The sequence below is a fragment of the Indicator indicator genome, chromosome 1 (assembly GCF_027791375.1).
Source record: "Indicator indicator isolate 239-I01 chromosome 1, UM_Iind_1.1, whole genome shotgun sequence".
Classification (NCBI taxonomy): domain Eukaryota; kingdom Metazoa; phylum Chordata; class Aves; order Piciformes; family Indicatoridae; genus Indicator; species Indicator indicator.
In genome coordinates, this window is record NC_072010.1 from 45,098,390 (window position 1) to 45,111,458 (window position 13,069).

General features: G+C 39.7%; 1 protein-coding gene across 1 annotated transcript in view; it reads right to left on the reverse strand.

Moving 5' to 3' along the window:
* Positions 1 to 13,069, reverse strand: part of KLF12 (KLF transcription factor 12) — a 144,250-nt gene that overhangs the window by 47,007 nt on the left and 84,174 nt on the right. The window contains exon 4 of the mRNA XM_054384605.1: positions 921 to 980. Coding sequence (XP_054240580.1) covers positions 921 to 980 — 60 coding nt within the window. The remainder of the gene's footprint in view (positions 1 to 920; positions 981 to 13,069) is intronic.

Consider the following 13,069-nt stretch of genomic DNA (forward strand, 5'->3'; position numbering starts at 1 on the left):
CAACTTATTAGATTATACTGATTGTGTGAAGTTGGTTTTCCTTCTCTACTCCACAGACTGATGGCCCACAGATTACTAAGAGTAAATAAAGCAGTGAGTTGATGGTCATTTGTGACACGAGTAAGACTCCAATGGAATCTTTTTAGGAGCCCACAAAACAAGTAGAAGAAGGAGGGAGGACAATGAGGCGTGCAAACACACTGAGAGTGGACATTTTCTTGCACACTGCTTTAAAACCAAGTAAAACAGCAGCAAATTACAGGAATGCTGTAAACAACAAAACCAGGAAAGCTATTAGCACTGGTACATCCCTTCTGCCACACAACATCATTCCTAGTGAGGTGAGCTTGAGGCACCTTATGGTATCACAGCGCTCACTGAAACCTCCCAGTTACCCCACCACTGAATTTACATATAAATTCTGCACTCTAAAGCGGGGCATCTACTAGGCTAGCTACACAATAAGGTTTTAAAATGTTTGCCTCCTTGAAATAAAAGCAAGGAGATGTTTGTGAAAACCTCTTCCTACATTTTACAGCTTTGCTTGTTAACTGTTTCATGGTAACTGTCAATGACTTGTTATAACATGAGCTATGCTGATTCACATTAACTTTGTTACTCAGCTTTAGTAAACTATTTTGAACATTTTAAACTACTTTAACAAAAAAGATTTTTTTTAATTTTTATTTTTAGTCATTGGGAGTTGTATAAAACTTTTGCAGCTTTCCCTTGATGCACATGACCACCCTTCCCAGCTCCAGAATACAAAAAAGCAATAGCAAAAATCAATTTTGGACCTTGACCATCCCCGCATATCCCCCAGCCATAACATAAAGAGGAAAAGACAGCTGAAAAGCACTGCTACTACACTTTGTCAATAAAACAGAACATTACATAATACACAAAAAAATGCTTCATACCTGGAGTTGAAAAAACGAAAAGGGTTAACAGCTGACCTGGCACAGCCCCACATGCTCTCTCTGGAAATTGAACACAGACAATTAGGAATTTTAAGTTACCCCAAACAATTGCAGGGGACTTAGACAAGCTTGAGGAACACTTACTGCAAAGTAAGCACATAGCCTCAGTGTGGAAGGGACTTTAGGATTTTCCCATTCGTTTAAAACTACTTTCTTAAACTGAAATTGCTCTATAGAGGTCCCTACTAATGTCAAGCAAGTCATTAGGAGCTCTGCCATTAATTTGCATGAGAGCAGAGTCAAACTTTAGGGCCCAGGTGTCACCCAGTGGTAATTCTGGATCACGGTGGATCATATTTTCTTATTAAAAAATAATCAGTGAGCAAGAGAAAAACATGAATGAGAATCTAGAGCAGGCAGACACTGCACAAAGATGAAATAGAGGCTGGAGTGAACATCCGCTCCCAGAATTCTGCTGCTTCAGTAATATTATTCCAAACACATCACTGAAAAACCTACCCTTTAACTCTTTCTACTTAAAACTGAGACTCGAGGGAAAATGGATTATTATTTGAAATACTGAACAACACACATGTATGATGTCATAGCTGTATAAATTTCTGGTTTGGGATTTGGACTGTGTGGAATGCTCCTTTTCACTAACAAATTCTGATCTACTGCATGTGCTCAAACAAGAAGCATCAAGCAGTTGGCTTTTGGAAATAGTTGCACAATGTTAGGGAGGGAAAAAAAAAAAAGAAAAACCTGTAGAAAGCCAAGTCCATGAAAAAAACCCCTTTCAGTCCTCTCTGTGGTTTAGACCTCAAACATACCATGACATAAGGCCAACGCCCAAGAAACTAGCAAAAATATTAGAATAATAACATGAATCACGAAAATATTCTAGCACACTAAGAGTTGAATTCATTTGTACTGGAAACATTTTGGATCCTTTGTAATGCTCAATTAAAGTGGCCACGCTGGCACAGTAATTGTTGAAAGTGAAAAGGAAATTTTCGAAGCAACTTCTGTTGATTTATATAATTACACTTTCCTTTGGTCCTTGGAAACCTATGAATAATCTAATTTTTTTCCAAGGTTTTGCACTGCATCTTTCAAACCTCTCACATTTACTTGCTTTAAATACACAGTAAACATTGGTCTTCCTTCTGTTTGCTTGATTTTGCTATTTGATAAATGTTAAATTGCTAACCTAATAATACAAAACAATGTCAAGAACTTTCAGAATTTAAGTTTTGAGCTCTGTCACAGTCTGACACTGTTTTTTTCCACCCTCTTTTTTTCTGCTCTCTGTGTAGAGTCTCTTCCTTCCTCAGAGACACATCTCAGGTACCTATGCAGAGATTTTATTTCACAATTTTGTCAGTACCTAAACAAAGGGCATAGAGACAAAGTCCCTGCTACCCCGTCAGCCCTTGGTTGAAATCAATATGCATTGGAAAAATGGCAACTGGAAACCAAAATACCAACTGCTCTCTCTCATGTCACTTAATTTGTCATCACCTCTGTGTCTTATTGGAAAAATATTTATTCTCAAACTGATACAAACAGCCAGAAGCACTTACTTTACATTTTCTACACTTCTCATCAACATCCCTTTTTAAAAACTAAGCAATTGGGCAGGCAAAAATACAGTTGCTGGAGGATGATAAGTACTTGCATACTGAATTTTGTAAATGGTAGACTTAGCAGACAACTAAAACTCTGGTTAGAACCTACAGTATCCAGGCAGTGAAGTGAAAGACACGCAGACATCCTCCAACCAACCTCATAGACGCCTAAGATTTGCCATGTTCCTCTCTGCCCTGAAAGCCAACTGGCTGCAGTCTGCCACCCAGCCTCTGCTCCGATCCAGAAACTGTGGGGAGAAATGCCCAACCCTTGCTTCAAGGGTTTGAACCTTATCTCTGCTATGACAATGGCTGAAACACACCTGGCAACATGGATTCAGCATGAAAGGGATCTCCAGTAGTCATTTCCCAATCCAAAAATAAAATTGTAGAAGAAAAAGGAGAGGAAAAGGACCACTCCAGGACACCTTTTCCATCCTAGTCTTCTGTTCCAGAACTGGCAAACGTAAGTGTCTATTTTCAGTGCTCTACACTCATTTTTTCATGCCAGATGTGAATGGCTACGCCACTGCTGCCTCTGGCTGTCACATTTTAACCAGAGTGAAGGCTGGAATGAAGAGAACAGGTAGAAATACATAAGCTCAGAACAAATTATTCGTTCTCTTATTTTCCACAATAGGAAGTCTGGAATGTAAGCTGTTTGGGGTTTTTTTTTTTTTGTTTTGTTGTTTTGTTTTGTTGTTTTGTTTTGTTTTTGTTTTGTGTTTCCCCCTGCCCTCCAACTTCATTTTAATGAACAAATGCAGGTCAGAAGCCAAAGCTCCAAAGAGAGCAGAGATGACTCATAGCCACATACCTAGCAGGTAAGCACAGCCTGCTCTAAGAAGCTGGCTGCTCTGCTGCCCAATGAACTTCAGAGCATTTAATCCTGTGTTGACTATAGTGCAGAAGTGTTGATGCCTTGTACAGGTGCTCTGAAACACTGCTGGAGCCAGTCATCTATTTTACAACCTCATGTCTCCACCAGACCCCCCTGAAAACAGGCAGCTTGCACGTTGTCTCAAATGCCTGTGTTGTTATGGTGGTTCTGTACACTCGCAGCATTTCACATGCTGCAAGCATATGGGGATAGTGGTACCTCTATGTATGTGGTATATTGACAAGGATGGACCTGCTACAGAACTGCCTGTACTTGGTAGTTCCTCTCAAGCAAAAGGAAAAACATTTTATTTTGACTGTGCCTTAGTAGTGGCTAAGAATCTCAGAAATAACGCAGTGATACAGACAGCAAGTAGTTCAGAAAGCAGAAATATTGACTGCAAAGGGAACCAACCTGTTCAGCTGAGTACATAATATTCAGCAAATAACTTATTATACAACATTATCCTGTTACTCTGCTTTTGAAGCTTTTATGACTGAGATTTTGGTCATTATTATTCTTCCTGCTGTGGACTTATTTATAAATGGTTTGACCTTCTGGCTTTGATAAGCAACTGATCACAGAAATAGCAATGGCCATCAGTTTTTAAGAGAAACACCATGGTGACTTCTACGTGATCCAATCTATCTGACAGCATTGTGTGTCACTGATTTATCATGTGGTATCCCAGCCCCATGCTAAATATTGTATTTTTAAAGCAAATAATTGAGGGAGATGTTTTGACAGGATTGAGACTCCTGCTGACTTTTAATGAGTATATAAACACACATATTTATTTTTGTGCCTGCTGGCAGGTTCTGTTCATTTCCAGGTTATTTTATTTTTCAGGCTCTGTTGAAATGCTATGCTGGAGATTTCTGCCATCAGTTAATACTTCGGGCTTGCCTTAGGATGAACCCTTTTTAAGCATCCTTTGACCTCAGTATCTGGCAGCCTGCTCCATAGCACCTGAAATTAGGGATAAATGCTAGGCAAAAGTGGTTTGACCATTATTGCCTCCTCTGAACCACCCTAGTCTCTTCCTTATTTTCTGCCTGCCTCAGTTTTTCTATTTTTTTGCACCATTGTATCCTATAGCAACTCAGTATATCCCAGAAGGGTAAAAAAATGAAAATGTTACCCAGAACTTAATTCTTGAACCATCTTTTGTTTGTCGTGGTTATAATGATGAAGGTGCTAAGCTTGACTCTGAAACCTGTTGCTATCATTACTTCTGACACACCTCAGGATTAGATGTTATTATCTCAGCCAGTGCATTGCTTTACTCCTTGCTTCAGCCTTCAGTTCATTTTGGCTAGAGTAACTTCATAAATGTGGTGGCTTTAAGCTGCAATTATCCTTTCCTTGATGTGTCCAAAATAGTAACAGTCCTCAGTTACATACATGTGGAGAACGACTCCTCCTTGGCACACTGGCTCAGCACAAAACCAATCCTCCATACCCACCGTCCAGGAGCTTGTATTCCCTCCTCTGCATCTCCAGCCTAAAATACACTTACAGTGAGAAATAAGGTTGTGGTGGAGTCACTACTAGTGAAAAAGGATTGAACTCATAAAGGAGAAAAAACCCACCATGACCTTTTCCCATTGTGCAAAAAAAAAAAAAGTTTGGTGTTTTTTTTTTGAGATTCCTGTATTCACATGCTCTCTCAATTATGCCTTGCTAAACCGTGTTCCACTCTTAACACTGCCCTCCTCTGCATGCAGTTTACATACCTGTGACCTACACAACTTTTTTGTGTTTTTGCATGCATTGATCTAAACACTTAGGAAACATTTTTCCACATGTCAGTATAAGACATAAGTACTAAGATTTAATTGTGCTGCATGTTTGTCTGTCACAAAATCACAGGAACTACCTTATGGAAAAGGAAAGATAAAGACTTATCTGATCTAGATAATGAAAAAGGAAATAATTTTGGCTCAAGTGACAGCAGAGGACAATGTTCTTTCTTTTTTAATTATTTTTTTTTAAATTCAAGGTAGTAGTTCACTGAGGTAGTGTTACCGTTGCTTTTTCTGTCCGTGTTCTGCTACTTAATCCACACTGATGAGTATTTGCTACAGCTCTGAATTTCTTAATGCACACAGCTCTGCCTCTGCTTTCTGTGCTGATTTAGAAAAAAACCCAAAAAACAACCAAACAGAAAAAGCTGAGTAATGACTCACTGGGGAAACAGCTGCCAAATAGATGTACAAACTGCTAACTGGATAGCAGTAATACATAATATTATTTATAATTCATTTTTTGGTGTCGTGCTCTTCAAGGAATTACACAATGCCTGCCTCCCTATCAATAAAATGCATTTCACACAGCTAATCACTAATGACTTGAGCTTCACTCTGGAGCAACACATTGTAGTGGATTAAGCATGGGACTTAGAAGGCAGACATTCCTGATCCTCTGCTTTGCTGCATGGCCTTGAGCAAGTCACTAACCTGTGGGTAATTATAATATTTGAACACATAGGGGACCTGTGCAATTTAATTAGTTAATGTTTACAAAGCACTCCAAAGGTAAAAAGTGCTATATGAATTATAATTATAGACTACTGTTTTGGGGCATTTTATTCCAAAGCACATTTGCGTAAATATGTTTAGTAACGTAAAATCCCAATAATGGAAAAGTGTGATAAATACCTTGAAATGATTGGCACTTCTTAGACTCAAATTTAAATTAACTAACAAATTTAATCTATTCTTGAGAAGACAATTATATAAGGCATTTAAATATATACAATGAGCTGGGAAGCAAGATCTTTGAAAGGCTGCATGTGATAGATAAAGGTAATAAAAGAGACATACAGAAAAGTATCCAGGAACCCACACGCTACAAACACTGTCTTGCTGCACCATGCTGGTCTCCAAAACAACTTAAGTGTTGGTTACCTTTTTTTTTCTCTTTAGCATCCAGACTTTTGTAACAGTTTTAAGATTAACCGTTAGACCCAATGAAGTTAATCATAAAACTCCTCTGGAATTTAGCAGAGCCAGGATGCCTTGCTTCCTCCAGCTCATTATACACTTAATTTAAATATTTCTCTTAAAAGGAAAATATTACTCCCAGCAATGGACTGATAAAAAAAAGTAAAGAAGAGCAATGTCTAGCACTTCAAAGTGATTCAAAAGAAGAACAGACATCCTAATGGCAATATGTCCTTGCTCTAGATTCATGTACTCAAGAGTCATGGTAACTTAATGTTATAGGGCAGATAGGAAAACGTAATTTTGTGTAGATCAAGCTAAAAGCACTTTTATTTTCAAATCAGCTTTCTTCAGGGAACAATTTGACAATATCCCTATCTCCTAATATACTGTCATTTAAGCAATACCATCCATTCAAAGCAGACAGCGATGTCAATTTCTTTGTAGTAGCTGCTTTTGATTTACAGTTGCTCTCCACCTGGCACTTGTTCCTAATGATCACTGCAGGATGAGAAATCTGTTACCCTGGCAAAAGGCTCTGGGACATATACTGGCAAATTTCCACACCAAAAATCCTAGAATCTCTGTGCATGCACAGAATGGCATCCTTTGATTTTACTGCCCAACTGCCAAGTGATTAAACTGTCTTTTGGAGGTAAAATATTACATATGAAAAAAAAAAAGGAAAAGAGAGAAAAAAAAACAAACCCCAAGCTTTTAAAAATAGTACAGGTTCATTGGATTACTGAAACCAAAAGCTTATAGTTAGTGCCTAAATGGCAAATCCCAAAGGTATATTGGGCTTTCAAGCTCTTGCAGTAGAAGACCGTAGTACAACTTAAGGCACATCCATTTTTATATACAGAGGATTCTGAGACCTGAAATCCTATTAGAAGAAAGTTTGTAAAGAGTCATATAAATACCCTACAGAAAAAGTCTCTACCACAAGTAGGTAAGAAAAATCACACCTGGATTAGTTGCACAGACCCTAAGTTTAGATGCATTGGTTTAGTTTCTGCTTGAGTCACAGGCTTCCAGTATGGCCTTAGAAAACAACGTAGAGGGGGATTCCTCATATATAACATCACCAGTGCTAAGGTTTATCACTCTTCCTACGTCATTTGTCCGAGTTCCTTTATAAGCATTGGGAAAGGCAGGCACCTCCAGAAGGTAGATGATCACACATGATGAGATCATAGAATCATAGAATGGGCTGGGTTGGAAGGGACCTCCGAAGCTCAAGTGGCCCAACCCCCCTGCAATGAGCAGGAACATCCTCCATTAGATCAGGTTGCTCATAGCCATGTCAAGCCTGATCTTGAATATCTCCAGGGATGGGGCCTCAACTACATCCCTGGGAAACCTGTTCCAGTGTTCCACTACCCTCATGGTAAAGAGCTTTCTTCTAACATCCTATCTAAATCTGCTCTTCTGTAGTTTGACGCCATTGCCCCTCGTCCTTTCACCACAGGCCTTTGTAAACAGTCCCTGTCCAGCCTTCTTGTTGGCCCCCTTCAAGTACTGGAAGTTGCTATTAGGTCTCCCAGAGTATTCTCTTCTCCACGCTGAACAACCCCAGCTCCCTCAGCCTGTCCTCTTAGGAGAGGTGTTCCAGCTCCTTGACCATTTTTGTCACCCTCTTCTGGACTCACTCCATCAGGTCCATGTCCTGCCTGTGCTGAGGGCTCCAGAGCTGGATGCAGTACTCCCAGTGAGGTGAGATGGTGTATTCCAGGTGAGATGATTGGACCTAGCAGTATGCACATCTCTCCACTGAGAAAATAAAAAATACTTGAGCTTAACTTTTAGACATATTATATTGTGAGAGATGAACCTTGCTGCAAGCATATATCCAGACCAGACAATCTAGTACTGCCCAGAAGTTCCCTAAGCTAGCTGAGATGCAGCACATTCTTTTGACCTGTTTCGGTGCCCTCGTGTCATTAGCCAACTTCTGACCCAGCAACATTTTCCACTGAAGAAACCTTTTCTTTCCTGCCACAGGACACATATCTGAGACTGCTGACAGAAAATAAAACAAACCTAGAACAGAAACATCCCCAAAATAGCAACACTGTGGTGGCATCAACCATAATACAGATGATTGTCTGCCCTATAGGGCTCTGTTTCACCAGTATCTTTCACTTACATACCTGCACGCACACTTATTTCAATATTACTGTTTAATTTAAAGTCAGTTCAGTTTTGATAGTGACTCTGAAGGAGACTGAAGAGACGCTCCACCACATAGTGTGTGGGGAGGTGAGAGGACCACAGACAGTTCTGTTTACTGAGGGGCCCCATTTCCACCAGGAGCATTGCAGCAACCGCACAGATTTCTGCTCTAAAGCCTTACAGCCATGGAAAAGCACATCCCAGACTTGGGAAATATTCTTAGGAAAAATAAAATTGAAACTGATATATTCCCATAACTTTGCTTTAGACCAATTAGCATTCTCCAGTGGAAAAAACATCTGAGAAATTCTGGGCCAGCATTAGCAAGTGCTCCATCTGTAAAATCACCATGCAATTGTATGGCAGTTACAAAACAAGCATTTGTTCACAAAGAGCAGATGTAACAGAGGAAAGAGATGCAAAAGTCACACAAGTACAACCAAAACACCCTTGCTTATGTTTCTTGGGACACTCAGGACAAAGTACATTGTCTGCAAGTAGAAGAAAAAAATGGGGTGAAAGCTCCCTGTAAGGAATAGCACAATGGTAGCAACGAGTGCAGCTGAAGCAGGAAAACAGACAATACCAGCGCAGAAAATGAATGGCTGATGGGAACACAGTTCTAAACCTCAAAAGAGATGAAAAACAGCCACAGAAGTTAATTTACATTGAAGAGGAGATCTAAGGAGAAAAATTATACTTGAAAAACACCTATCAACTTAATAGAGTACATTGGTACCATGGCTACACTGTCAGTCTGCTGTGGAATTTCTTTTTTCACTACTATGGTATCCAAAACTATCTTCCACTGTATTGCAATAATAAAAGCCAGTAGAATTTAAAAATAAAGACCATCACATTAGCATCAATGTATCAATCAAGTAAAGCACCCAAAAAAAAAAAAAGAAAAGGGGTATGGTCAAACCCTCTAATCTTATTTTTATAGAAACACTCAGTAGTACTCAGCTCAGCACAAAGAAGAGTTCACGCTATATGCCACCACGGTCACATCCAAATGACAAACCACATTACTATGAATTAACTGAAGCTATAACTACAAGTATTCAGGATTTCTTCTTTGAATTTTCATTCTCTTCATTTTCCCAGAAAAAACAGAGGGCTACCTAAAGCATCACCAGTTTATATGCATAGTTTATAATTTCCTTGACATTATTTGAAAGAAAAAATGGTTTTGCCGAAGGTGTTCCCTTCACTTATAATCCCTAAGGAGAAGGAAGTCTAGAGAGAGAAGGGGGAATTTCTGAATCTTTGGATTTTTACCAACATATTGATCAAAAGTTGTAAAGTAAATAAACTGCTAAAAATCACCTTCTGCCTCTCCCACTTCTAACCTGAGCTTCCGCAAATGGGAGATCTTACGTTGTGCATATTCAGGGAGAGACAGGTACATGTTGTAAAATAATGTATTTTACTGTACATGTGCGCAGAGAAAGGAGATAGATAATGCTCTGTTCAAGGTTTGCATTACTGTGTACCATGGAAGTGGCTCCTGAGCCTTGCTGCAGCATGGCTGCCTAGGGATGGAAGGGCTGCCAGGCTGAGAGAAAAGTATGTTGCCTTTGAGGTGGCCCCTTGAAAAGTTTTAGTGGTCTTCCAGGGCTTCACTAATGGCTTGTCTTCCCTTGGCTTCATAAAGATTTCTAGAGCATATCTGAGATTTGACCCTGAATATATGATGCTATTCTTGCTGTGTAATAAGCCCCAGTGGTGTCTGGCATATAGAGGAAAATCTGCTCTTTGTTAGAGAGCTACATGTCAAAATGAGTTTGTAAAACACACCATGAAAAGGATGAAATGCTGCTTACAATGCAAAGCCCAGTGAAATCTACATATTGCTGCAATATTTATTATCAGCCAGAGCATATTATCTGAGATTAATAAATTATTCTTAGTCCATTTTATGGTAAGGCACAGCAACTACCATAAAGCAGCACTGTCACATAAAGAAATTTCACCAAAGTACCCTGCTTGAAATAATGACTTTGTTTATCTATAACTTTACTTTATTGATTGGGTTTGCTGAACTGAAGAAGGGCTATGAAGTCATTCCAAAAGAACTACTGAGAAGTCTGCAAGCTCAGCCAATATAAACCTGATAGCAAGAAGGCAATTTCCCAGCGAGAAAATAGTCATACTTGGTTATTTTACAAATATGCAAGTAAATTTTCACTGTGTTTGCATAAATAAAAACCTAAAGCCAAATACATGGCTCTTAGTATCTGATTGTCACAATTTTTGCTGGTAAGATTTTTCCTTGTGAGGCTATAGTAGACCTGAAACAAAACTGCAGGTACCTTCCAGTTTTAGAGGACCCAAAAAGCAAAGCTTTCACACAGGCATTCCTAACTATCCTGTGACCCAGCCACAGAGGTAATTTCCAAGACAATAAGCTTTAAAATAGCTGTATCAAAACAACTGTGCCTCCCCAAACACCAATATGTTGATTTCCTTCATCTCGTGCTTCAAACTTTGACATCGCTAACCCCACCTGGCAGATTTAGATCCAAGAGAAGATGCTGAAGCATTCAATATTGTCCTGTCATTCCCAGCTTCTGGAATGCTAACTCCTCGGTCAGGTGCTGTGGGGATTGCTGTACCCTCGCCTCAAACCAGAGATGTGCAGTGTTGACACATGTCCCTGGCAGCTGTTTGCACTGCCTGCAGTCAGTGGAGAGGAACGGGCATTCATGGGCTTGAGTTTCTCTCTCTCCCTAAATCAGACAGCTAGAATAGGTCAAAAGAATCACCACCTGGAAGTACCAACTGCTACCCAGCCTATATGCAGGGAGGTGGGATAATTGGCTTGGATGCAAATACCTACATTGCAGATTTCTAACTAAGAAAGATGAATCTGGAGACCCACAGACAGCACACAGCAGAAGTCAGGAGCCTGATGAAAGCAATACCCCACAGCCTCACACATTGTGTGAGGTGCTGCAGAGAACCAACCCAAAGCACATATCCACCGTGGGATATTATAAACTCCTTTGCTGCTGGAGAAGAGGTGGCAAAAGGCAAATCTCTCTGTCTGAAAAAACAGGAAAGGTCAACTGTTGTCTTGCACCTTCCACTAGTGTCTACAAACCTGGCTTGGTGTTTTAAAAAAAGAGAAGACTGCACAATTGCAATCTTGTACCAAAGGAAAGGGTGCTGCCAGTCCTTTGGAGCTGCCATGTTTTTCTTCCTATCCAGTTATGTGAAAGGATTTATTTTTTGTTGTTAAGAGTATAGCTATTTGTAAGAAAGAGCCTACAAGCTCGCTTAAGTATGAACACACTCTGTGGAACAGTATTCTAGACTCTCAGGTCCAGCCTGCCTCACTTAGGGCACTTAGACTAACACTTTACTGCCTACTGAAGCATGCATGCCCCTGTGCTTCCCAGTTATTCAGCAGAACAGGAGAGGTTTTTCCATGTCCTCAGAGGAAAAGCCTCTCTGCTAAGTTTAAATGCTGAAACTGAGCACACAGGATCTCCCTTTGGAAGGCTTCAAAGGCACTTTCCTCTCTGCAATAAGGGTATGCACAATGTAGGGTTTTTTTTCAGTGGACTGTTTTGCTGTATCTCTAAAATTAAGTTAGATGCCTAAAAATTCAGACTAGAGCCTGCCTGTACAGCACACTACATTGCAGACCAAGAAAGAAGCGGATTGAGGTCGGTATAATGCGCAAAGGTCTTCCTTCAGCTCAGCAGCTGGATGTGTGGTGTTTATGACTGAGAATGAAGTAAAGAAGAAGACAAATCACAGATCACAGTCAAATTAGATTTTCCTAATAGGGCTTTTGAAATAAACTAACAGATTACTGTTTAAATAAAACCTGTAACAAGGATGAGTTGATGTTACATTATTAAATTTCTTAATTTAATTCTTAAGCTCCAGAGCCAGCCAAGTAATAGTCAGCACATTTACCTTCACCAACTGTGGAATGCACTGTGGAAAAGCTAAAGAAAAAAGGCTTTTCAAGGTTTGACCAATTCTCTAAGTGTTTAAGCAATATCAAGCCCAGCGAACAGCATCTGCTGGCCAGTCACATATTAGAAGTATTTGCTAGCATTCCATGCTTTCCTCCTTTCATTAATTAGGCAGAATAATTTAGTGCAAAATCATGATGGGTTGTTTTATTTTTCTAGCTTATTATGTGTGCTATAAACTGAGAAAAAATACTTAGCACTTCAGGGCCTGGTGTTGTATCAGGAGAATTCAAAGTAAGTGCCAAGGCTTGCCTATCAAGCAATAGTGTCACTGGTGAAGAAACCTTCCCTTCCTTTCTCACTGTTGGAGGAGGAGCATGCTAATCTCAATGACAGCCAATGCCTTGCCTTCTTCATAGAGACCTCCCTCTCTGCTTAAGGGGAAAATAGGTGTGAGGATCACAGTTTCTGTGCTTGACTAGAAGATAAATTAGCAAATGTCTGGTGAAAATGCAAAAGAAGTAGTTCCTCCTCAAACACAGTTTAGAAACATCAGCACTTTTGGGTATTGATGGCCAAGAAAACA